The sequence below is a fragment of the Monocercomonoides exilis genome, assembly GCF_001643675.1.
Source record: "Monocercomonoides exilis strain PA203 chromosome Unknown scaffold5-2102611, whole genome shotgun sequence".
NCBI classification, from domain to species: domain Eukaryota; phylum Preaxostyla; order Oxymonadida; family Polymastigidae; genus Monocercomonoides; species Monocercomonoides exilis.
The window spans coordinates 1,766,571-1,792,992 of record NW_027150550.1 but is presented as its reverse complement, the minus strand read 5'-3'; the positions used below and the strand labels follow the sequence as shown (position 1 = coordinate 1,792,992).

Here is a 26,422-nt window from a genome sequence, read left to right as displayed (position 1 = left end):
AAATAGATAATGTTTTTTGAAAGAGAAGAATTAAAAAAAAGCAGTCCATTACACACTGCAAAAAAATAAACAAAATAATAAATCAAAACATTCGATCATTTTTGATCAGAGACTTAATATTGATCCAAAATGCAGACTGATCCTAAAGAGCAAAAGCTTCTTCAAAAGAAGCTTGTATGACTTTATATTTTTAAAATCTGTTTTCTTGAAAAAATTACATTTTTTATTCCAAAGGGTGCGAATTTACTCTACACATCAGGCATTGACGATATTATCTCAAAACTCGAGCCTCCACGCTCGCCATCAAATTCATTTCAACGTCAAAATATGTTTTTACCATCTCCTAAATCATTACCCCAATCACACGATTTTGGGAGAACGGTATGTATTTTCTTTTATCTATCATGACAAACATGTTTAATATTAAATTTTTTTCAAAGACTTCTGGAAAACCATATCCACAACAACCAAAAATTCAAAGTCCAATTGCATCCCCAGGGAAAAATTCATTTGTAACGTCAGTTATTGATAAATATAACTATAAAAAAGGTTCATATGCTCGCCCTCCTCAACAAAAGCCACGTACAAACATTAACGAAAATGTTCTTTCTGAACACAGACCAGATTATTGGCCATTTGCAATGTTAAAGAATAAGGAGGTTCTTAAAGCAGACCAAGAAAGAGTGAAAATGTATGAAATTCAAATGAGACGCGAAAAGCAACTTGCAGAGGAGTTATCATTAAAATCTGAAATAGAAGAGAAAATAGAAAAAGACTCACAAATTATTCGTCGCTCTAAAGAGATTGACGAACTTTTTGCGAAGGCAAAAGAGCATCAATTAGTTAAAAAACATGTTATATTAAGAAAGAAAAAGAAAAAGTTACTAAGCGTATATGATGATGGGAATTGGCAATATTTTAAAGAAGATGTCGAAAAAGCGAAATCATTTGAAGATGAACAGAAATATGAGAAAAAAGATCACGACGAAAAACACTCATCAAAGTATGAAATTCAAAACGAAGTTAATGAAGAAGATGATGTGAATGCAAATGAAAGTGACTATGAAACAATAACAGAAACCGTTGAAGTTTCCACCGAAGTCGAAACAGAAGTAACAGAAGATGTCGAAAAGGAGATCCAAGTCGAAGAAGAGCTGGGCCCAGAATCCGAGCATGCATACAACGCCAGCACAGGCAAAGATTCACATTCATCCAAATCGAGCTCAAAACCGCTGTTCAAAGAAGTTGGCGCCTTCTTAAGCATCCAAGCACCACACATCTCAGCTAGCGACAGTTCTGCCTCCGATTCTGACTCTGAGCCAACGCCTGTGCCGACGCCTGGCCATTCGCAGCCAGCCACACCCAAATCAGCAGCCACTCGTTCTTATGACAGCACTCAATCTTCTGCCTCTCCACCTCCTCCGCCAATACCACCTGTACCACTGCCTGCTGATGACTCTTCAAATGAATCAGACAACGCGAATGATTCAGACGATAGCTCTTCTTCTTCTTCTTCTTCTTCTCCACCGCCTCCTCCGATTCCTGGTGCGTCAATGGGGAAAATAACAGCTGCCGGTAAATTTGGGGAAGAATTGTCGAGTGATGAAGAACCAACGCCCGTTGAGCTGTCGCCAGAGCAGGAGATGGCGGTGCTGGATGAAGGGCAAGGAGAAGTGGTGGCACAGCGGAGGAGGAAGATGGTGACGAAGAAAGTGATTGAGAAACAGAAAGTGAAGAAGCTGGTGAGGCGGATGAAGAAGGTGCATCAGAAGAGAAGGGTGAGGAAGGAAGGAAGGAAAGAGAAAGAGAAAGAGAAGGAGAAAGGAAAGGGAAAAGAGAGAGTTAGCAACACGAGGAGGAACAAGGAAATCCAGCTGCTTGTGGAGAAAGAGAGGCAGAGGGAGAAGGAGAGGAGAGAAAGAGCAGAAAGAGAAGATTGGATTATTCTGACAGCAACAGGAGCAGAAGAGGAAACCGAAGAAGTTCTGATAGAGAAAATGTCGTTACCAGCAGAGGCAGCAGCGAAGCTGGAGGAAGAGAAGGAGAGCTTGATGAAGCAGCACAAACAGCTGCAGGAGGAGAAGAAGGAGAAAGAGATGCAATTGTGGGAGAAAGAGAAAGAGAAGGAGAGGAGAAGGGAGATGAAGAAAGCGAAGAGGGAGGCGGAGCGAAGGGCGAAGGAGAAGGCAGAGGAAGCGAGGCTGGAAGAGCTAAGAAGAGCAGCAGAGAGGAAGAAAGCAGCAGAAAGAGAACACGAACAGAGCAGAATCACAGATAGAATGAAAGGGAGAGAAGGAGAGAAAGAAGGAGAAAAAGGAGGAATACAAGGATTAGCACTATCAACGTCATTATCATCAACATCGTCACTTCTTCAACCAGAAGCAGGGAAGATGAATAACAAAGCATCATCATCATCATCTTCTTCTTCATCTGCCACTGCTCTTTCTCTACTGGATGACGTTGTAACACTCACACCTTCCAAACCTTCGACTTCAAAAAAGTCTTCTTCTTCTTCTTCTGGGATTGCAAGAGCATCTCCATCTTCCTCTTCTTCCTCTTCTTCCTCTTCTTCCTCTTCCTCTTCTTTTCTCCAATCATCTCAAAACTATTCCCCTGCTCATCACTCAACCGCCTCTCTTTCCTCCCACGCATCCCGCCAGCCTTCCCTTGCCTCTTTAGCTTCTCTCAGTTCCATTGGCTCGCTCATCTCTCCGCATTCAAAGACTTCTGCCTCTTTCTCTTCTTCTCCTTCGTTCCAGCTCCGCCCTGCCATGCCTCGCTCAGCGTGGTCAGAGGCAAAGGATTCAGAGCACAGGAGATTGGCAGCAGAGAAGCTGAGGCGAGAAGCAGCAGAGGCAAAGGAGAAGGCAGAACTGGAGGCGAAGAAAGAGCAACTGCTGATGGAGGCGAGGAGGAGGATTGAGGCGAGGAAGCAGGAGCAGGAAGAGAAGAAGAGAGAAGAAGAAAGGATGATGCGAGAGAGAGAAGAAGAGAAAAAACTGAAAGTGATTCTGAGGCAAAAGGACAAAGAAGCCGAGGCGGTGCAGCGGAGAGAGGAAGAGAAGCAGAAGCTGAGGGAGGTGAGGGAAGAGAAGCTGAAGCGGCTGGAAGAGAGGAGAGCTCGCAAAGCAGCAGTCGATTTCATAGAGAACTGGTGGTGGTCGCGGACAAGAGGGAAAGAGGCAGTGAGGGCGATGGTGTTGCTTGCACAGGAGAGGAAAGAGGAGCTGAAGAGGAAAGCGGAGGAGGAGGAGAGGAAGAGAGAGGAAGAAAGGAGGCAGGCAGAGGAGGAGCTGGAGAAGGAGCGGAAGAGGATAGAGGAAGAGGCGAGGCAGATTGAGGAGGCGCTGCGGATGGAGGAAGCGAGGAACAACGAAGAGAACCTGATGAGAGAAGAAGAGGAGATGCTCAGAAGGAGAGAGAGAATTAGACAGGAAGCGATTGAGAGAGCGAGGAGAGAAGAGGAAGAGGCGAGGAAAGCAGCAGAAGCAGAGGCAGAGCGCATCAGAAGAGCAGAAGAGGAAGAAATGAGAAGGAAAGAGAATGTGCTGAGGGAGAGAAGAGAGTATGAGGAGCAGAGGATGATGAAGAAAGAGGAAGAGATGATGAGATTTCGAGAGAAGAGGCAGAAAGCACTGTTTATTGCGGACTGGTGGAAAATGTGTTTGAAAGTGAAAAAAGCGAAGCTGATGCTGAAAGGGCTGAAAGTGGCGAAGAAGATGAAGGAGGAAGAAGAGCAGAGAGAGAAAGAGGAGAGAATAAGAGAGAAAGAACGCATTATGAAGCTGGAGACAGATCGACTGCTGGAACAAGGGAGGAAAGAGAAAGAGCTGGCGATGCTGGCATTAGAGCAAGAAAAGTCCAAAGAGATGTTAGAACAAGTGGAGAAAGCAAAAGAAGAGGAGAGGAGGAGGTTGGAAGAGATAAGGAAGGAGCTGGAGTTGCAGCTGAAGCAGACGGTGGAGGAGAATTCGAAAGCGAAGGAGAAGGAACGGGCGATTGAGAAGGAGAAAGAGAGAGAAAGAGAAGAGAATCTGCGGAAGCTGCTGGAGGAAGCGAAGGAGAAGGAGAGCATCGCAGCACAGCTGGTGGAGGAGGCGACGAAGAGGAGGGAGGCATTTGAGAAGGAGAGGCAGAGCGAGATGGAGAGGATCATGGAGATGCAGAAGGAGAGGGAGAAGGAGCTGGAGCTGGAGCTGCAGATGGAGAAGGAGAAGGCAAAGGAGAAGGAAGAAGAGAAAGAGAAGGCAAAGGAAATGTCGAGAGTTAGAGAACAGGAGAGGAAGCAGAAGGAAGAGAAAGAGAGAGAAGAAAAAGAGAAGGCAATAAGAGACGAAGAAGAACAAAGATTGAGTGAAATGAGGAAGATTGAGAAGGAGAAAGAAGAGCTGAGGATGAAGATATTGGATGAGGAGTGGATGCTAAAGGGGAAAAAAGAAGACGATAAAAAGGAAAGAGAGAGAAAGAAGAAAGAAAGAGAAGAAGCAGAAAGACAAAGGAAAGTGGCAGAGGAAGAAAGAAGAAGACAAAAAGCAACAGTAGAAGAAGAAAGGAGGAGAAGAAAAGAAGAAGAGGAGGAAGAAAGAAGAAGGAGGAAAGAAGAAGAAGAAAGAAGAATCGAAGAAGAAGAAGAGGAAAGGCGCATACAAAGAGAAGAAGAGAGGAGAAAACGAGAAGCAGAGGTCGAAAGGATCAAAGAAGAGGAAGAGCGATGGAAAGAGGAAGAAGAAGAGCTGATTGAAGAGGATTCTGAGATAGGGCAGATCAGAGTGAACCAAGAGCTGAGGGAGGCAAGAAGGAGAGCGCTGATGAAGGACGAAGACGACGATGAAGAGAGAGTGAAGGAGAGAGAGAGGAAGAGAAGGAGAAGAAGGCAGCTGGAAGAAGACGAGGATGAGAGAGAGAACGAAGAAAGAGAGAGGAAAGAGAAGGAGAGGCAGAGGAGGAAAGAGGAAGACTACGATGTGGATTCAGAAGTGGAAGCGCAGTGGGAGAAAGAGAGAGAGGAAGAAAGAAGCAAAATGGCGAAGAGGAAGAAAGAAAGGCTTTTGTTGCTGGAGAAAGAGGAAGAGGAAGAGGCAGAAATGAAGATGTGGCTGAGGAAGAGGACGGAAGAGAGAGAAGAAGAGCTGAAGAAGATGCTGTTGGAGGAGGCAGCTGATAAGAGGAAAGAGATAAAAGCGAAGCGGAGGATCAAAGAGAAAGTGCTGAGGAGGAGGAAGAAAGAGGCAGAGAGGAGAAGGAAGAGGATTCAAGAAGGGAAAGACGAAGAAGATGACATGTATTCGTTTGCATTGGACGATATGGTGTCAATTCTGAATGAAGAAGAGAAAGAAGAAGAAGACAAAGGCGAAGACGGAGAGAAGAAGAAGAAAGATAAAGAAACCACGCAAGCTGTGAAGGAGAAGGAAAAAATGGAAGCAGAGCTGATGAATCTAACAACGATGCTGAAGCAGACAATATTGAGTGCGCAATCGATGTCACCAGGAAGAAGCGGAGAAGAAGAAGAAGAAGAAGATGATGATGAAGAAGGAAGAAGGAAGAGGAAGAAGAAGACGAGGAAGAGCAAGAGAGGGAAGAGGAGGGGTGATTCGAGCAGTGAATCAAGTGAAGAAGAGAGGAGGAGAGAAAGAGAGAGGAGAAGAAGAATTGAAGAAGAAGAGGAGGAAGAAAGGAGGAGGAAGAAGAAGCAGCAAGAGGAGGAAGAAGAGGAAGAGAAAAGAAGAAGAAGAAAGAAACAAGAAGAGGAGGAGGAGGAGGAAAGAAGACGAAGGAAGAAGAAAGAGGAAGAAGAAGAGGAGGAAAGAAGAAGGAGAAGAAAAAGAGAAGAAGAAGAGGAAGAAGAAAGAATGAGGATGAGGAGGAGAAGAGATGTGGATGGTTACTATTCAATTCCAAGGGAATCAGAGATGGATATGAGGAGGAAGAAGGAGAGAGAAAGAGAAGAAGAAGAAGAAGAAGAAGAAGGAAGGAGAACAAGAGGAAGAGATTCAGATCTTTTGAGGGAGAAAGATTTGGAAGTGGAAAGAGAGAAGGAAAGAGAAAGAGAAAGAGAAAATTTGGAGCAAGAAAGAAGAAGAAGGGAAGAAGAAAGAGAGAAAATGCAGTGGGAGAATGAGAAAAGGATGAGAAGAGAAAGAGAAAGAGAAGAAAGGAGGAAAGAGAAGGAGAAGGAGAAGAAGGAAAGGGAAGAAAGAAAGAGGAAGGCGAAGGAGGAAAGAGAAGCAAGATTGAAAGAAGAGAGAGAAATGAAGCTGTTAATGGAAAAGGAAAGAGAAGAGAAGAAGAAAGAGAAAGAGAAAGAAGAAGAAGAAGAGAAGAAGAAGAAAGAAGAAGAAGAAGAGGCAGAGAAAGAAAAGATTGAACAATTAAAAGAAGCCAAGGCAAAAGGAAAGAGAGAGAAAGAAGAGGAAGAAGAAAAAGAAGAGGATAAAGAAGAAGAAGAAAAAGGGAAAGAAAACGAAAGCAATTTAGAAGCATCTTCAAGAAAATCAGAGGTTGAAGCTAAAATCGAAGATGAAGAGAAGGAAGAGAAAGATGAAAAACAAGAGAAAGAAGAAAAGGAAGAAGGAGAAGAAGAGAAAGAAGAGAAAGAAGAAAAAGAAGAAAAAGAAGGAGAAGAAGAAAAAAGAAGTCAACATGGAATAATTCCAGTTATTTTGGTATCCAAAACATCAGACACATCTTCTCCTGAAGCAACTCCAAAAGAAGGAAAAGAGATTGAGAGTTTGAGAACAGGTGGCATTGAAAAGGAGGAAGAGGAAGAGGAAGAGGAAGAAGAAGAAGAAGAGAAAGAAGAGGGAAGAGAAGAGAAAGAAGAAGAAGAAAAAGAAAAAGAAGGAATAGAGAACGGAGAAGAAGCAGAGGAGGAGGAAGAAGAAAGAAAATCTAAAAAATCAATAGCATCACCAACAACACCTTCAGAAAAAGAAGAAGGTGAAGAAGACGAAGATAAAGAGAAAGAAGCAGGTTCAGAAGGAGAAGGAGAAGAAGGAGAAAGAGAAAGAGAAGAAAGAGAAAGAGAAGAAAGAGAAAGAGAAGAAAGAGAAAGAGAAGAAAGAGAAGAAGGCGAAGAAGAAGAGAGAAGTTACAATAGCAGTGACGTTGTTCCATTGCTGCCAGAATCAGCTGAATCGCCTTCGATGGAGACAGAGAAGTCAATGGAATCAGTTGCTAATTCACCAATACCAGGATATGAAGAAGGAGAAGAGGAAGAAGAAGGAGAAGAGAGAGAAGAAGGAGAGGAAGAAGAAAAAGAAGAAAAAGAAGAAAAAGGAGAAGGAGAAGAGGAAGAAGAAGAGAGTTTAAGCGAGAAAGATGAACAGCTTCCACCAGAAGTGGTGGTGCTTATGGGTTCCACACCTCCTCCTATTCCATCTTCTGCCTCTTCTTCTGAATTTCCCTCTCCTTCTTCATCTCCTGAGCCATTTCCTTTGCCTTCTTCTGCTTCTTCTTCTTCTGATGCTCCTCCAATACCTTCATTGGAAGAAGACGAAGAAGAAGAAAATGAAGAAGGAGAAGGAGAAGAAGAAGAGATTAAGCTTGACAACATTGAAGCAGCAGAGGTTGATATAGACATTGAAGGTTCAGATGAAGAACAACAAGATGATGATGCTGTGCCACCACCAGCAGTAGAAGATGAAACACATTCTCTTTCAGAATTGCTTGATGCACCTGCTATTCCAGATGAGTCTGAAGAGGAAGAAGGGGAAGAGAAAGAGGAAGGAGAAGAAGGAGAATTGCAGATTGAAGAGTTGGATATTGAGAACATTGAAGAAGGAGAAGAAGATGAGTTGGAAGGTCTGAAGACGCCTGTTGATGAGCTGCCTTCAGATTTAATGGCAGAAGAATTGGATAATGTTCCATTGGATATGAGTGAGGAGGAAGAAGAAGACGAAAGAGAAAGAGAAGAAAGAGAAAGGGCAGAAGCAGAAGATCTTGCAAGGCGAGAAGAAGAGGAGAGAAAGAACAGAGCGATCGAAGAGGCGAAGAGGAAAGCACAAGAAAGAGAAGAGAACAGGCTGATGGCATTGGGAGATGAAGAATCGAAGCAGATGAATGAAGAAGTCGAAGAAGCGCTGAGAAGGAAGAAGGAAATTGAATTGTTTGAGCAGATGAGCGAAGAGGAGAGAGTGGAGTATGCGAAGGAGAAGATGGCGAAGGAGAAAGCAGAATTAAGAAGTGCTGTTGTGAATGTGATAGTAACAGCGAAAAGGATTGTGGAAGAGATGAGGGAGATGAGGAAGGACAAGAAGGCAGAGAAGGAGAGGGAAAGAAAGGAAAGAAAGGAACAATTGAAAGAAGAAGAGGAAGCTATTGCGAATGAGGAAGAAAGAGATGCGGGGAGGATATTGACAGCTGAGCAGAGAGAGAAGAAGGAGAGGGAGAGAAACGAAAGAAGGGAGAGGATTCAGATGGAGTTGGAGGAGATTCAGATGGAGGAGAGGGAGGAAGAGGAGAGAGAGAAAGAAGGAGAAGAAAGAAAGAAAGAAGAAGAAGAAGGAGAAGGAGAAGGAGAAAGAACGAAACCTGCGAAAATCAAGCCGCTTCCAGAGATCCTGAATGAAGCGATGGCCGAAGAGAAAGCGATTGAATACAACCTGAAAGGAAGCGAAATAACTGAAGAAGCACAAACCGAGCTAATGCCACGCATCGAGAAAGAGAGGCAAGCAGAAGAGAACGAGTTCATTCACGAAGCAGAGGCAGTGATGATTGCATCGAAGAAATATCCTTTCCGAAGAGTTTATTCGGTCGAAGAGAAAGTGCAAAGAGATGTGAAGGCGAAGCTGATCAAAGCGAAGAAGGCAAAAATATGGAGCCTCTATGAAACACAGAAGAAGCAGGTGATGAGGAGGAAGAAGACAAAGAGGCTGATGAAGATCAAGAAGATGATGGCACTGACGATGCGGAGGGAGGAAAAACTGGCTGCGTTGCGAAAGAAAGCAGAAGGGAAAGGGCAGGTTTTGGCTGAGGAATCGTTTAAATCGCTGGAAGATTTTGGGGTTTATGAGAGCGAAGTGGAAATAAGCGATGTGGTGCTGTCGGAGGAGAGCAACGATGAGATGATGGTGGGGGATGGGAAGGAGAGAGAGAGGGAGATGGAAGAAGAAGAAGATGACGAAGAAGAAAAGGAAGAGAGAGAAAGAGAAAGAGAAAGAGAGGCAAAGGGGGAAAAATATGATGAAGAGTATGAAAGAGAAGCAATAAATGAATGTGGAGTGTGTTCAGGTTTCTTTGATGATTTTGAGATGTCGAATGGAGAAAAAACGATGAAGAGAAGAGAACTGACAGCAGGAACGCAGCTGTGCTTGATGAATATATCCGCACTGCCTTCATCTGCATCAGCTTCTGCTTCTTCTGCTTCTTCTTCATCTTCTTCATCTTCTTCTTATTCTTCCTCTTCTCTTCGTAGAATTGATCCAGTTGAAATCAAGCATCTTCTTCCTTCTTCTGAAAAGCCGAAGATGAGAAGAAAGTCAAAAAGAGAAGAAGGTGATGTCGAAGGGGAAGGGGAAGGAGGAGAAGGAGAAGGAGAAGAAGACATTGATTATGAAGATGAAGCTGTTGATAGAGAAGGGTTACTTGAGTATTTGTATGGAGAAGATGAAGAAAAACTGAAGCCGCATCGAGAAAAGCTTCCATTCAACTGCACATTGAACAGTCAGATTGAGAAAGATAAAGCGAAAATGGCAAAGTTTTGCATGATTGGCGATGAGGAAGAAGAGAAATGTCTGATTGAGGTGAAGCTGGATGAAGAAACGAAGATGAGGGAGAAGTGGAAGAGAGAAGAAGAATGGAAGAAAGAACATCCAGGGCAGAGGTATGTTTGCACTGATGTTCCTGAAGAGATCGATGAAGAAGTTGAGCAGTTGGATAAAGAAGATTGCATTGACTTTGCACAAATGCTCTTCTTGTCATCATCTTCATCTTCCTCATATTCTTCCTCTTCTTCCTCTTCTTTCTCCTCTCATAATTTATCATCTTATTCTTTCTCCCCATCCTCTGATCTTTCCTCCACACCCACCGAATCTCTCCTCACCCCTTCCAAACTTGTTGAAGTAAACTTAGCTTTCTCTCCTTCGCCTTTCGTTCCTTTGCGCCCTCCCATGCCCATCCAACAAGACAATCCCATCTTGCTTCCTCTGCCTCTGCCACAAACAGAGGAGCAACTGGCTCTTTTCCTCACTGCCTACAAAGCTGTTCTCAGAAGAGGAGTCAAGGAAGAGTGCGAAAGAATGGACGGACTGTTCAATACGCTCTTCACAAACAGAGAGGTGGCAAAGAAGATCGAATTGCTGGCGGATCCACAGCTGGTGAGGCTGCTGTTGGGCTTGGTGCATCCAGACGAGCCTTTGCCTTCTGAGTTATCTTCATCTTCATCTTATTCTTCATCCTCCTCCTCCTCTTCTTCTTCTGAATACAACCTCTTCTTCTCCCTCAGCCTCCTCATGCGCGTTGAAAAGAACCACTTCGCCTTCAAGCGCTACGGCGGGCTCGAAATGCTCCGTTCTTTCCTTTCTGAGCGAAAGCCAAACATTCCTCCGCTCGCAGCCGATGAAATGATTTTCCATTTGTGCTCTTCTAAGCCCATGAGAACAAAGCTGTTTGAATATTCTGCTGCTCCGTTCGTTGTGCAGCAACTGGAGCAGTCTTCAAAGGAGAAAGTGGAAATGGAAGCAGTTCGCTATTGCGTCTTATTCATGACTTACTCTGCAATCCACGAAAAAGAATTAGATTTGACACAGACAGTGCAGAATGTCAAAGAAAACATCAACAGAATAAGAAACAAGCACAGAATGCGTCCACAGACGGATGAGTTGAGGAGGCAAGAGGCAGCAGAGATTGAGCAGGCATCGCAGGCGCTGAAGGGAGTGATTCTGCCAACATATCAACTTCTGAAGGGTGTGGAACCGCTTTTACTGCTGCTGGCACGTGATGATGTGACAGGAGAGATCAAAAGAAGTGCGTTGCTTGCACTGCAGGTGATGTCAAGGTTGAAAGGATATGCAGCAGAGATGGAGAGCAAGTTTGGTATTCCGATTATGATGGACTTGCTCACATCAACACTGGAAGAGGCAAACAGAAGCAATGCAAGTGCTTCTTCATCATCGTCCTCATCATCTTCTGCTTCATCTTCAGCTTCTTCTGCCTCATCATCATCCTCCTCTTCTTCCTCTTCCTCCTCTTCCCATCTCCTCACCATCTCCTCCCTCACTCCTCAAGCAGGCACAACCCTCACATCCATCTTAACCATCCTCAACCACATCGCCCGCTCTACCCCGTTCAACAACTTTACCTGGATGAATGCAAACTCCATTGAAACACTCATGTCACTCGCTCCTCTGTTCGCCAACCCAATCGGCTCTGCCCCGTCTTCCTTGTCTCGCTCAGCCGCCGCCGAATTCACAGCACGTGCGAAGCAGCTGTCTCTGTCGCTTGCGAGAAAGACACTTGACTTGCTCTCATTCCTGGCTACACACCCGTCAAACACACACCAGCTCATCCTCAACGGCGCAATACAGCTGGCGAGCAAGCTGCTGAAGAGAGACGGGATTAGCATTCCCGATGACGATGACCAGATCGAATTGAGGAGATGGAAAGAGAGCGCGGAGAAATACAAATTCTCCGAAGATCCGGAGGAGCGGGTGATGGTGGCGAGGGAGGCAGAGGCAGTGAGGGAGATGGAAGAATTAGAGGCGAATGAGGAAGAAGAGACCAACGAAGACTCAAGAGCAGTAATATCGAAGATGCTGGCAGAGGTGCGAGAAAAGGAAAAAGCGATTGAAGCAGCAGCGAAGGCTAAAAAGGAAGCGAAGAAAGCGAAGAAGGAGAAAAGAAGCGGGAAGAACAAAGAAAAGAGCAGAGAGGAATATTCAGAGACAGAAACGGAAGAGACAGAAAGAGAAGAGACAAGAAGTGAAGTGGAAAGCGAGGCAACAGAAACTGGGTCATCGAAGAAGTCGAAGAAAGGAAAGAAAGAAGGGAAAGGAAAGAAGAAGAAGAAGGAAGAAGAAGCAGCAGCAGAAGAAGAAACAGAAGGAGGAGGAGAGGGAGAAGAAAGTGAAATGAGCAGAAGTCGATCGAGCATAGCAATTGAAGAGTCATCCATTGAACCAAGCGATGCAGAAGGAGAAGGAGAAGAAGGAGAAGGAGGAAAGAAGAAGAAGAAGAAGAAAGGAAAGAAAGCTGTTGAAGAAACTGAGGAAAGCGAAGCACCTGCTGAAAATAGCGAAGCTGTGGAAGAAGAAGGAAAGAAGAAGAAGAAATCGAAGAAAGGAGAAGAAGAAGGAGTTGAACCGTCAGAAGCAGAAGGAGAAGCAGCTGAAGTTGAAGAAGGAGAGAAAAAGAAAAAGAAGAAGAAATCAAAGAAAGGAGAAGAAGAAGTCGATGCATCAGAAGTTGAAGGAGAGGGAGAGGGAGAGGAAGGAGAGAAGAAGAAGAAGAAGAAGAAGAAAGGAAAGAAGGAAGCAGAAGAGGAGCAAACAGAAGAAGCAGGAGCAGCAGATTCTGAGGCTGTTGCAGAAGAAAGTGAAGCAGTTGAAGGAGAAAAGAAGAAGAAGAAGAAGGACAAGAAAGCAAAGAAGGCAACAGAAGAAGAAGTTGAACCGTCAGAAGTTGAACCTGAAGCTGTTGCAGAAGAAAGTGAAGTTCCAGAAGAAGAAGGGAAAAAGAAGAAGAAGAAATCGAAGAAAGGAAAGAAGGCAGCTGAAGAAGTGGAAGTAAGTGAAGTTGCAGAAGCAGTTGAAGGAGAGGCAACAGAAGCTGAGGAAGAAGGCAAGAAAAAGAAGAAGAAGAAATCGAAGAAAACAGAAGAAGAAACAGGAGCAGAAGAAGAAGTTCCTGAAGGAGGAGAAGAAGCAGCTGAGGTGGAGGAAGGAGAAAAGAAAAAGAAGAAGAAGAAGAAGGATAAGAAAGGAAAGAAAGCCGAAGAAGAAGCAACAGAAGCAGAACAAAGTGATGAAGTTCCAAAGGCAATTGAAGGAGAAGAAAGTGAAGCTGTTGAGGAAGAATCAAAGAAAAAGAAGAAATCGAAGAAAGGAAAGAAGGCAGCTGAGGAAGAAGGAGAAACTGAGGCACAAGAAACTATTGAAGGAGAAGAAGCTCCCAAAGAAGAAGAAGGAGGAAAGAAGAAGAAAAAGAAGAAGTCGAAGAAATTAGCTGAAGAAGAAACAGAAGCAGAGCAAAGTGATGAAGTTCCAAAAGCAATTGAAGAAGGAGTGGAAGGAGAGGAAATGAGTGAAGTTCCAGAAGAAGAAGGGGAGAAGAAGAAGAAGAAATCGAAGAAATCGAAGAAAGCAGCAGCAGAAGAAGAAACAGAAGCAGCATCTGAGGTTGGAGAAGCACCTGCAGAGGAAAGTGAAGCAGTTGAGGAAGAAGGGAAGAAGAAGAAGAAGAAGAAATCGAAGAAGTCGAAGAAAGGAGAAGAAGCCGAAGAGCAAACTGAAGCAGAAGCAGGAGCAGAAGAGATACCAGAAGGAGAAGGAGAGGTAGTTGAAGAAGAAGGAAAGAAGAAAAAGAAGAAAGGGAAGAAGGGAAAGAAATTAGAAGAAGATATTGAAGCATCAGAAGCGGGAGAAGCAGTAGAAGAAGCAACTGAAGAAGTGCCGGAAGAAGAAGGAGAAAAGAAGAAGAAGAAGAAGAAGTCAAAGAAGGCTGAAGAAGAAGGAGAAGCAACTGAGGCAGTTGAAGGAGCAGGAGAAGCTATAGAAGTTCCTGAAGAAGAAGGAGAAGGAGAGAAGAAGAAGAAGAAGAAGAAAGGAAAGAAATCAGAAGAAGAAATTGAGCCTTCAGAAGCTGAAGCAGAAGTACCAGAAGGAGAAGAGGCAGCAGCAGAAGAAGAAGGAAAGAAGAAAAAGAAGAAATCAAAGAAAGGAAAGAAGGCAACAGAAGAAGAAGGCGAATCTGAAGCAATAGTAGAATCAGAAGCACCTGCCGAGGATAGTGAAGTACCAAAAGAAGAAGGGAAGAAGAAGAAGAAAGGAAAGAAAGGAAAGAAAGGAGAAGAAGCAGAGCCTTCAGAAGTGGAAGGAGAAGCAGCTGAAGAAGGCAGTGAAGCAAGGGAAGAAGGAAAGAAGAAGAAGAAATCGAAGAAGTCGAAGAAAGGAGAAGAAGAATCAGGAGTCGATGGAGAAGTTGCAGAATCTGAGGCAGTTGCAGAAGAAAGCGAAGCAGTTGAAGTAGAAAAGAAGAAGAAGAAGAAGAAATCAAAGAAAGTTGAAGAAGAAGAAGAAGAACAAACAGGAGAAGAGGTTCCAGAAGCAGCAGAAGGAGAAGGAGAAGGAGAAGAAGGTGAAAGAGAAGGCAGATCAAAGAAAAAGAGCAAAAAGAGCAAGAAAGGAAAGAAGAAGAGAGGAGAAGAAGAAGCAGAAGGAGAAGAAGAAGGAGAAGAGTATGCTGAAAGCACAGCACAGCCAGTCATTCTTCCTCCTCTGAAGATGCCAAGCTCCGACTCCAATGCAGAAGACGATACAGATCGCATGCTTTCTCGTTTCACCTCTACTTCTTCTTCTTCTTCTTCCTCATCTAATTCATCCCCCAAAGCCGCTGACCTCTGCCAGCCAGTCTTCTTTGTGCACATTGCACATTCATGCTTGTCTATCCTGAAAGAGCTGAGCTCAGACGCTGGCTGTCAGGAGAAGATAGTTTCATCGGGTGTGATGGATGTGCTCACGCCAATCATCACTGCGTTTGATGAGAAGGCACAGGAGAAGCAGGAGGCGATGAAGGCGAAGAAGAAGGAGAAGAAAGGAGAGGAGAAGGGAAGAGATAATGATAGCTCTTCTTCTTCTTCTTCTTCTTCCTTACAAAATGACTCACATATCTCACCAAACACTCAATTCGACCTCCAAACTGATGCTCAACTCCTCCAGATGGAGGCCGAGCTGCTGGAAGGCGGCACACTTGAGCGCGAAGCTGTCGTCGATGGCATCAAAATGCTCTCCGACTTGTCTATTTCTCCGGACCACGCGACGGCTGTTGCGAATTCGCAGCCGCTGGACATCGCTCTGAAGCTGCTGGAGAACAATGCGCTTACCCGTTCTATTGATAGAGATGTGGAACACTGGGCAAAAAGTGTCTATGTACCGACGCTGGATACGGCGGAAGAATGGGCAAAGAACGTGGCAGAGGCGTTTGCACACGGGTTGGGACGCAATTCGAGCCCAGAGCCTGAACAGGAGTCATCTTCATCATCTTCATCATCATCATCATCATCATCTTCTTCTTCTTCTAGTTATCCCTCACATCTCCCTCTCCCTTCTCAAAAACATGGAGTCATCCTTCATTTAGGCCCACCTGCCCCGTCTTCCTTGAGCCATCCGTCGTCGCACAACCTGCTTCCGATGGAGCTGCTGCACGGAATCGACACAACATACACACCTCCATGGATCAAGCCTACTTCCCTTCCAGTCATTTCTCCACATATCCTGAGCTCTTCTCTTTCTCCTGCTTCTCCTTCCTCTTCTTCTTCTCTTTCTCCTTCTTCTGGTTCTGGTTCTTATTCTTCTTCTTCTGGCTTGTCTTCCTCTCTTTCACAGACAAACTCCCCAACGTTCACTCCAATCTCTCCACCAATGATGCGCTCTCCATTGCAAAGATCATCAACATATGCTGAAGTGGAAGAGGAAGACGGAGAAGGAGAAGAAGGGAATGGTTATGTGCCTTCTTCTCTTTCATCTCCATCGAAGAAGAAGAGGAGGAAGAAGAAGCATGCAGAAGAAGAGGAAGAAGAAGAGGATGAGTTCAATGAGATTGAGATGGCAACAGATTCGGCTGTGGAAGAATCAGAAGGAATGGAAGAAGAGAGGAAAAGTGAGAAGAAGAAGAAGAAGGGGAAGAAAGGGAAGAAAGAAGCAGAAGAGAGTCCAATTGAGCAAAGCGAAGGAGAAGAAGCAATTGAAACAGAAGCAGAAGCAGAAGAAAACAAGCCAAAGAAGAAAGGAAAGAAAGAGAAGAAGAACAAAAAGAAGGAAAGTGAAAGCGAAGCGAGTGAAGTTGGAGGAGAGGAAACGAACACACCAGAACAAAGTGAGGTTGAAAATGAAGTTGCATCAAGTGAAGCAGAAGGAGAAGGAGAAGAAAAGAAGAAGAAGAAGAAGAAGGATAAAAAATCAAAGAAGATAACAGAAGAAGATGTTGAAGCATCAGAGTCAGAAGCACCTGTAGAAGATAGTGAAGTACCAGAAGAAGAAGAAGGAAAGAAGAAGAAGAAGAAGAAAGGAAAGAAAGCTGCTGCAGAAGGGGAAGAAAGTGAAGCACCAGAAGAAGAAATGAGTGAAGCGCCAGAAGAAGGAAAGAAGAAGAAGAAATCAAAGAAATCAAAGAAAACAACAGAAGAAGAAGGAGAAGCAACAGAAGGAGAACAGAACGATGAAATTCCACCTATGGAAGCAGAAGCAGGAGAAGAAGCAGGAGGAGAAAAGAAGAAGAAGAAAGGAAAGAAAGGAAAGAAGACAATAGAAGAGGAAGGAGAATCTGAAGCAGTTGCAGAATCAGAAGCCCCAGCAGAAGAAAGTGAAGTGCCAGAAGAAGAAGGAAAGAAGAAGAAGAAGAAATCGAAGAAAGGCAAAAAAGCAGCTGAAGAAGTGGAAGAAAGTGAAGTTGCAGAAGCAGTTCCAGAAGAAGGAGGAGAAGAAGGCAAAAAGAAGAAGAAGAAGAAATCAAAGAAGAAAGAAGATGAAGCAGGAGCTGAAGAAAGCGAAGTTCCTGAAGGAGAAGTGAGTGAAGCACCAGAGGAAGAAGAAGGAGGAAAGAAGAAGAAGAAGAAGGACAAGAAAGGAAAGAAAGCAGAAGAAGCAACAGAAGGAGAGCAAAGTGATGAAGTTCCAAAAGCAATTGAAGAAGGGGCAGAAGGAGAAGAAATGAGTGAAGTTCCAGAAGAAGAAGGGGAGAAGAAGAAGAAGAAATCGAAGAAATCGAAGAAAGCAGCAGCAGAAGAAGAAACAGAAGCAGCATCTGAGGTTGGAGAAGCACCTGCAGAGGAAAGTGAAGCAGTCGAGGAAGAAGGGAAGAAGAAGAAGAAGAAAGGAAAGAAATCGAAAAAGGGAGAAGAAGCAGAAGGAGAACAAAGTGATGAAGTACCTCCGATGGAAGGGGAAGGAGAAGCAACTGAAGAAGAAGGAAAGAAGAAGAAGAAGAAGAAGTCGAAGAAAGGTGAAGAAGAAGTTGAGCAATCAGAAGCAGAAGCAGAAGCAGGAGAAGAAACACCAGAAGAAGGAAAGAAGAAGAAGAAAGGAAAGAAATCAAAGAAGATATCTGAAGATGTTGAAGCATCTGAAGTTGAAGGTGAGGCAGAAGGAGAAGGTGAGGCAACAGAAGGTGAAGGAGAGAAGAAAAAGAAAAAGAAGAAATCAAAGAAGGTTGAAGAAGAAGGAGAATCCGAAGCACCTGCTGAAGATAGCGAAGCTGTTGAGGAAGAAGGAAAGAAGAAGAAGAAATCTAAGAAAGGCAAAAAGTCAGCTGAAGAAGTAGAAGAAAGTGAAGCAGAAACACCAATTGAAGGAGAGGCAACGGAAGAAATGCCAGAAGCTGAGGAAGAAGGAAAGAAGAAGAAAAAGAAGAAGTCGAAGAAGAGTGGGGGAGAAGAAGGAGAATCAGAAGCAGCTGAAAGTGAAGCGGTTGCTGAAAAAAGTGAAGCACCTGAAGGAGAAAAGAAGAAAAAGAAGAAGAAAGGAAAGAAAGCAGCAGAAGAAGAAGCAACAGAAGAAGAGCAAAGCGATGAAGTTCCAAAAACAATTGAAGGAGAAGAAGAAGTGCCAGAAGAAGAGGGAGGAAAGAAGAAGAAGAAGAAGAAGGGAAAGAAAGCAACAGAGGAAGAAGTTGAAGAGGCAGCAGAGGTTCCTGAAGGAGAAGGAGAAGTGGCAGAAGAAGAAGGAAAGAAGAAAAAGAAGAAATCAAAGAAATCCAAAAAGGGCGAAGAAGCAGAAGAAACTGAAGCAGAACAAAGCGACGATGTGCCACCGATGGAAGCTGAAGCAGAAGGAGAAGAAGCTTCAGAAGAAGGAAAGAAGAAGAAGAAGAAATCGAAGAAAGGAAAGAAATCAGAAGAAGACATAGAAGCATCAGAAACCGAAGCAGCTGAAGGTGAAGCAGAAGGAGAGGCAGCTGAAGCTGAGGAAGGAAAGAAGAAGAAGAAGAGCAAAAAAGGAAAGAAGGAGAAAGCAATGGAGGAAGAGGAAGAAGAGGTTGTTCCAACAGACTCCGAAGAACAATACATGGAGCAAATGGAAGAAGTCGCTGAGAAAAAAGAAAGGAAAGGAAAGAAGGCCAAAACCGGAGAGCAATCACAGTTCATCGCGCCATCAGCCTCGATGCCTTCTCTCCTCACGCTCACCCGCCCCGTCCGCTCCACAATGCACCGCTCAGCCACAGTTGTGTCTCTTCCTCTTTCCTCTCCTGCGCCTCTGCCCAGGAAGAAGCCTGCTTTATTCCCTGTCCTCTCTCCCTCTGCCTCCTCCTGTGTGTTAGCTCCGCCTGTCATGTCTTCCAGCTCTTCCTCTTCTGCTGCAGCGTCTGCCTCTGCCGCGCCTTCTGTCTCTTTCTCCTATCGCCAGAAGATCCCCACGCCGCAGCAAATGGCCATCACTGCCTCGCAGACTGGGCAAGTGCTGTGTCGAAGAGAGTTCGAAGGAAACTCTTCTCTCATCGTCGCCTTCTCCGCAGCCCGACTCATCCAGAACCTGATGACACACGACGCCACGTGGATGGAGAGCACAAGAAGGATGCTTCAGAGAGACGTCGTCACGCGCTTCAGCAACATCGCCATTGAGCTCCTGGAGATTCTGAACCCGCTCTACGGCTCCCGCTTCACCCACAGCGTTGCCAATGCCATTCCACCATTGTTTGACCAGATCTCTGCAGACAAAGCGAAAATGGCTGCTCTTCAGCCGCTGGAACCATCTCAGCTGACAACATTTGGGTCAAACAGATCAGCCATTGCGCTTCCACAGCTGTTCTCTTTGTCCTTCGCGATTGAGACAGGGGCACAGAACGCTCCTTCGTCAGCTATCTTTGCACTTGGATTCAAATATCTGATGGAGCGCATACTCGAAACGCTGGTGGCGTGCACATCACTTGCCTCGCCGTCTGTGCCAGAGTCGCAGAAGAAAGTGTTTCAGAACAAGAAGAACCGCACGCAGCTGGACTTTCTGGATATTATCTCTCATTTCATTCAGAAGAAGCACTTTGTGATTCACGTGCCGCTTTCTGCGTTTAGTGAGGAAGCGAAGAAGATGGTTGAGTCACTTGAGAAGGAGAAAGTGGAGTCAGCGAAGGAGAAAGGAGACAAGAAGAAAGGAGCAAGTGCAGAAGACGGCGAGTGTGTTGTGTTTGCGTCTTCTCACGCCCTGCCAATTGCCGAACAGGCAACGCTGACGCTGAAGAAGATGGCTGTCTCAAAAGGAATGGGCACACCTTTCCTTCCTGTACTGAAGGCAGCTAAACTCGCTTTCCCCGATTCACCGTACTTTGAGAAATCAGACAAAGGCAGGTTCTTATCTGAGAAGTCTGTGGATGTACCAGCATCTTCAGTGGAGCAGGTGCAGAGGAGCTAAAACAGAAAATTTGTGATGCATTGGATTTGTATATTCTTGTTACTTACAAAGCTAATCTTTCCTTCATCAAATGTTATTTGTGTAATGATCAAGATCTTTTGAACAGTTGGTCATTTAAAAAAAATACTATGTGCTTGATTGCGTTATTTCCTTATTTCACATCACTGAATCGATATTGTTGTGTTTAATGATAAAAATAATAATTTTCTTTGCATTTTATTTATTTGTTTTTATTTTTTCCCCCTTTAACTTGCCATTTTGATATCTTTTTCAGTTAACTTGTGTTCTCTGTGTCTATTTTCTGATTCTCATCAATACATTTATTTGTTATGTTTTTATATCTTTTCCTTTCTCCCCCCACATGTTTTGTTTGTTTCTTTGATATTTTTTCTATTTTTTTATTTTATTTTCAAGTCAAACGAATTCATATTTTTCTTCTCCTTTCCAGCAATGAAAAGGAATCCTTTCTTACGGTACGTGCACAATAAAAAGAAAAATCCTGAGCTCTTTCATAAATTTCACTTCCATTATTTATGTGCCCCTTTTGTTCTATTATTTCTCAAGCTTTATCTTTTTTTTTCGTTTTGTTTTGTTGAAAATGTTTTATTTTTCATTTGTTTTATTTTTCAATTAGGGAATTCATTTTATTTATTTATTCTGCACATCACGTGTTATCGTTTCTATTTTTTTGGTGTTTTTGATAAAAATCATAAAATTATAATATTCCATTAGATTATCTTTGATATTGCGAATTTTATCGAAAGAATCTTTTCAAAAAATAATTTTGTGAAAGCTGTGCATATTCCAATAAAATCGATGAAAACATTGAAGCTTAAGAGGAGGGGAAACATGTGAAAAGACTTTTTATAACAACATTAATTTAGTTAGCTTTTTATCATTTTAACTTTGATAATATAGCAAAAATTAGTTTCATTTTCATTAATATTCGTTTATTTTTTGAAAAAATTAAATTAAAAAACTTCTTTTTCAAGTTGATTGCATAGATTTAAATTTGTGTCTTTCTTTAATAATCTCAGCTATCGTATGCCTAATTGAAAGTACCTGCTCATCTTCTGATCCCTTCAGCACCTCCAAAGTATCAGCTGCTGCAGAATAATCGCCAATAGCCTCGTCGTATTGGTCGAGTGCCAAATGAGCCGCACCAAGTGCCGTTAACGAAGACGCTGTCTGCAAATGCACAGCGCCAAAAAGCCTTTCTCTTATTCCCTTTGCTGATAAGAAATGCTGAAGAGCCTGTGACACTGAACCAAGAATTAAATATGTGTTTCCCATGTTCATGTGAACAATCGCAGTGCTATTTGTTTAAAAAAACGAAAGAAAAAGAGCAAAATAAAATTTGATAAAAAAGAAAGAAAGAAGTTCTATTAAGCAAAAGAAAAGCAAACCTTGCATCGTTTGTGCCACCAATTCTCTCATATATTGCTAATGAACGCTCATAAAACTTCAGCGCATCTTCATAATTACCTCGTTGCCTGTGTGCATTTCCAATTCCATTCAAAACAGCCGCTTCATTTAACGTTGACTCATCGTCTTCATCTTCATCTTCTTCATAATAATTGTCATTGTCCGTCCTCTCCCTTTCTCTCCATCTTTCCCTCTCCCTCTTTTCTCTTTCCCTTCTCTTCAATTCCCTCTTCTTTTTCTTCTTCGCTTCCATTTGACTCAATAAATTCTCGAATATCGCCAATGCGTCTCCAGATTCACCTTCTGTCAAGAATGCATTTGCGATCCTTGTGTCAATCTCTTTCACATCATCAGCATGCCCAGGCATGACTTGGAATAGTTCTTTGGCCTATAAAAGTTAGAAGAATTACAGTCATATGGGAAAGGGGGAATTGATATGTTCAGATTGAAGAAATAAATTTTCGCAAAGAAAAAGGTTAAAACATAAATTTGTGTAAAATAACGGTACAAATTATGAAACAGTGTATTTCAAATACAGTTTTAGCAAACATTTGACAAAAAAAAAATAAAATCACACCTCCTTGAAATGGAGTCTTGCTTGGTCGAACATCTTTTTCGAGATGAGAATCTGACCAATCAGCATTTGGCATTCAGCTATCCCAGTCAAAACTGAAGGTGTTACTGTTCGTGTCCCATCGTCAGAGCTTGATGCCATCTCAACTATCTTCTTTGCTTCACTGTCTTTATCATTTGCAGTTGCATATTCTCCTCTCCCGTCTTTGCTTCTATCTCTGCTTCCTCTCTTCTCTCCTTTACCGCTTCTCTCTGTTGTCATTCCACCTTCACCGCTTCTTCCTCTGCTTGTCTTCTCATCAGGAAGCTGAAGCAGTGGCATCTGTACAAAGCGGAAATCCTGCCCAAACTCGTCTGCTGTCTCACGCTCTTGTGACGGGCTGAAGGAGATTGACGAAGTGCGTGAAGGAGAAGGAGATGACAGAGGCGAAGAGATTGATAAACGGCGGGAACGAGGCGAAGATCCAGGAGTTAAAGGGGTGCTGGCACCTCCTCTTGCGTATGGCGTTGTTGACCGAGGAGAGTACGTGGCTGAAGGAGTATACGTGGTTGACTGAAGAAGCGTCTTTAAATGAGAAAGAGACGGCTTTCCCCGCTGAATAAATCTCAGAGCAATGGCAAAGGCCTCCTCAAATCCCGGAGGGATCAATGCTCCAAAACGCAGAGATGATTCTGTCTTATTTGAAGAGATTGACCTTCTTGGTGATTGAGAGGAGCTCATCGATGTGCGAGTTGGTGATATAGAAGGTGATCGCGATCTGGATGTATTGCCTTGTATCGATGAAGTCACAGTCGCATCCAAAGGCTGATTTATTCGCTCTATCTCTGTTTGATCTCTTTTTTTATCCAGCTGCTGTGCAGTGGACGCTATTGACATTTCCAAAATTGCCATTGCGCGATTCAAATGTTGCTCAGCCTCGTCGTTTCTCCCTTGTGATTGCAGCTGACGCGCAATGTGAATGTAAATCTCGGCCGTCTCTGGATGTGTCATGCCCCTCTGCTTCTCTCGAAGCACTCGCGCCCGCTCAAAATGAGCAAGTGACTGTAATCATCAAGAGAAATAATGATTTTATGCATTACAAATAAGTTAATCTGGCAATTCTGAATTCAAAGAATTTGAAATTACTCAATCCTTGTTTCTTTCTTTCACTCTATTATCAATCCTTGTTTACACCATTCTTGCAAACCTCTTCCCATCTTTCGAGCTTTCCTATGGCAATCCCCAAATTGCATTCAGCTGCAGCGATATCAGGGTGCTCTGACATTCCATTCGCCTTTAAAATCTTCACTCCCTGTTTTAGTGTCTGCTCTGCCTCTTTCCATCTTCCCGTGCACAGATAAACTCCTCCCTGATGGAGTAAATTAGATCCAACATACATACTATCCGATCCGTAGCACTTTGAAAATGAAGTATTCGAGAGCACAAAACACAGATTTTATTTTTTTCAATGATGAAATGAACGTTGTCAAACAAAGTCAGTTAAAGAAAAAATGATCAAAAAAGCAAACATCTTCATGAACGGATAAAGCATATGCAAACATTTGAAGTGCACGAGTATACTGTTTCATCATCTTGAATCATTAAATAAATAACTTCATAAATAGTGTTAATACAATAAAAAGAAACCTTTAACGTTACTCCAAGGTCAACCAATGCAAGTGCAGTATCTGGATGACGATCTCCCTGATAAATTCGTCTTGTTTCAGCCACCTATAAAAGAAAAGGAAAGATGGAAGCACAAATATTGAACAAAACGCAATGTTAATAAAAACAAACTCGTTGAAAATATGGCAGTGCTTCTTCAATTTTACCTTGAATGCGAAGTAAATTTCCTAAATCTCGTAAATAATACACTCGATAAATATGACCATCAGTTATTCCTGGGCACCCTTCAAGCAAAGCACCAGCTTTTTTAATAGCTTCAAAAGCTTCGCCATATTGCTGCCTGGACGTATATGCTTCGCAAAGCATTATGTAGACATAAATTAATTCTGGGCTTTGAGGACCAAGAGAAGATATTATTTTTTTTCTGCATTTAAAACAAGATTCAATTGTTCTCTGCCAATCTCCTTGAAGCAAATAATCATTTGCTTCAACTTGAATTGTTTTATAACTTTTAAAATTTAAATGTTTTTGGATAATTCACAAAAAATTAAAAGTATTGGAATCTCAAGGAAATACCTCTCTCCTCCTCCTCCTTTCCCAAGATGTTCTTTTAACACAACAGAAATTGGAGGGTCCTTTGCGGGACTATCTTTCCATTCCTCTCCAATTGTTGATAACTTCTTTGAAGAAAAAAATGCCATTCAAAAAGTTATCAAAATATTTTTATAATAATAATTCCGATCTTTTTCAATTGGTTAATATGTGACCAAAACAAGAAATTAGAATACAAATTCGCTATTTTTAATATTAAATTATACTTTAAAGAAAAATATCCCAAATAGCCACAAAAATCAATATATTTCAAATAAAATGAAATTTGTTTAGATGAAATTATCTAATTCAACTGAATTCTCTTCGCTTAAGGTCGCTTGATGTTGTTGTAAATATTCCTGTAAAGATTTCAACAAATTCAGTTTACGTTGTGAAATGAACATTTGTTCAATATCCTAAAGTTAAAATAAAAACATTTGAAATAACGAAAAATGCAATATAAAGAAAGAAAAGAAAGAAAGAAAGAAAGAAAGAAAAGAATGCAAAAAAGAATGTACATTTAATTCAAATCTCAAACTTTCTGAAATTGAGTTGCATTTTCCTCTGGTGAAATGATATCTTTTGTTTGTAATTCGCATCGGTTAATTTCGTCTTTGAGACGTAATTCTAATGAATTCTCCTTCAAGTTCTATGATATTAAAATATAAATATAATAAAAAAAATATGAATGTTAGCATTTCTCATTTGTGAGTAAAAAAAAATATTTGTTCAAACTTGGACTCTCAATTTTAATTCTTCTGAAAGCGTGTAAAATTCTTCCAGTTTTTCGTGATATTCACCTTTTTTTGTTGTTATCCTTGACTCCATTTCCGCAAGTTCCATCCTTTTGTCCTCAACTTGTTCTTTCAAAAAAGTTAAAATACCAATTTGAATATTAGAGAAAACCAAAAATTGACTTAAATTCTTGTCTCAGAGTACAAAGTTGTTCTTCAACTTTTCTAAGACTCGCGGATGTGCAAACAAAACGGTCATAAGTTTTAAATTCCTTAGAAAAATTTTGAAGTTGTTCAATTGAGCAACTATGGTGAGAATTAAAAATATATATGTTTATGCAATAATGTCTCTAACCTGTCAAATGCGTGAGTATAATCCGGAGGTGTAAATGGTTGTATTTCAATCATTTATGAACAAAAAAAAAATCCATCCTCCTGTACCCATACTATTATTTTTTAAAGCAATTTTCAGTTTTTTGAAAATGGAAAATTAACTTTCTATTCATTATTAATCCATTCCTTTGCGAAGTGTTAACAAAACATTCTCTTCTATCATATGTTTTCCAATGGTCTTTTTTTTTTTTTTTTTTTTTTTTTTTTTTTTTCTGTATTTATGCATGTGGAAATGATGAAAATCACAAACAATGAATCAGAATATGAAAACTTCTATTTAATGTATATACAAAGATTTTCAAAAATATGAAGGTTTTTTCGATTTTTGTCATTTTTTTTAATATGTGATAAAACAAAAAAATTAAAAAAAGGAAAAAGATATTAATATTGAGCTCTTGACTTTTTGTTTCTTTTTTTTCTTTTTTGGAAATCAATCTTAAATGACTTTTTGTCTGTTGTACAAATAAAAAGATATTGAACAATTTGTTTTGCTTGCTTGATGTTTGTTCAATTAAAAAGCAAGTCAACTCGAAGAAATTAATACACCATTTATTATTCGAAATTATTAAACTAATTATTCGATTTTGGAAAACTTCTTATTCAAAATTAATAAAATTCAGTATTTTTTATAGAAAATTTTTTTGATATAATATGATCACTGGGTGAGTGTCAGAAAGTGATTAAAATGTTTTGTTTTTTCATTCTTCCTAAAAAGGATGAAAAATTGAACCCCGATTATTATTATTTGGGAATATATTTGAAAATTTTTGATTATTCAGAAAAAAATCATCGCCATGGAAATCGGATAATTTTCAAATGAATTAACATCACATTGTTTGACAACACATCATTCAATCAAAATAAATTATTCGTAATCAATATAGTTAGAATATCAATAAAAACAAATGAAAAATTCTGAAAGTGCATTAATATATTTATTCAATAATAAAAAATTCTTGTTACATGTTTGTCAAATTGATGCAAAAAACTTTTCTTGATTGAATGATGTGTTGTCAAACAATGTGATGTTAATTCATTTGAAAATTATCCGATTTCCATGGCGATGATTTTTTTCTGAATAATCAAAAATTTTCAAATATATTCCCAAATAATAATAATCGGGGTTCAATTTTTCATCCTTTTTAGGAAGAATGAAAAAACAAAACATTTTAATCACTTTCTGACACTCACCCAGTGATCATATTATATCAAAAAAATTTTCTATAAAAAATACTGAATTTTATTAATTTTGAATAAGAAGTTTTTCCAAAATCGAATACAGTCAAAACCGGATATAATCACATCGAATACAATCACATTCGTTTATAGTCACATTTTTCCATGCACCGACATTTTTGGCCTATTTTTCATTCATTTTCCATCGAATATAATCACAGGGATGAAAATATATAATCACACTTAAAATTATAATGGGTGATTTTTTCAATGAAAAATCGGTTTTTTGATCAAAATTTTCTAAAAATCGATTTTTCAAAATAATGTTAAAATAAGTCTGAATAACATAATAAAACAATAAAAATTGTTATTTC

General features: G+C 41.4%; 2 protein-coding genes across 2 annotated transcripts; one reads left to right on the top strand and one right to left on the bottom strand.

Moving 5' to 3' along the window:
* Positions 1 to 118: 118 nt before the first annotated feature.
* Positions 119 to 20,290, top strand: MONOS_1542fu1543fu1544 (uncharacterized protein). Its single transcript, XM_067868305.1, has 4 exons — positions 119 to 174; positions 235 to 381; positions 441 to 4,484; positions 4,575 to 20,290. The coding sequence occupies exons 1-4, from the start codon at positions 130 to 132 to the stop codon at positions 19,548 to 19,550; spliced, it is 19,212 nt and encodes a 6,403-aa protein (XP_067734438.1). The 5' UTR covers positions 119 to 129; the 3' UTR covers positions 19,551 to 20,290.
* Positions 20,291 to 20,474: 184 nt separating this feature from the next.
* On the bottom strand, positions 20,475 to 24,588 carry MONOS_1541 (putative kinesin light chain; the record flags this gene model as incomplete). Its single annotated transcript, XM_067868283.1, has 11 exons — positions 20,475 to 20,865; positions 20,957 to 21,363; positions 21,553 to 22,590; positions 22,736 to 22,897; positions 23,058 to 23,120; positions 23,176 to 23,259; positions 23,326 to 23,662; positions 23,731 to 23,834; positions 24,060 to 24,161; positions 24,284 to 24,394; positions 24,481 to 24,588. The coding sequence occupies 11 exons, from the start codon at positions 24,586 to 24,588 to the stop codon at positions 20,538 to 20,540; spliced, it is 2,844 nt and encodes a 947-aa protein (XP_067734437.1). The 3' UTR covers positions 20,475 to 20,537.
* Positions 24,589 to 26,422: the final 1,834 nt, after the last annotated feature.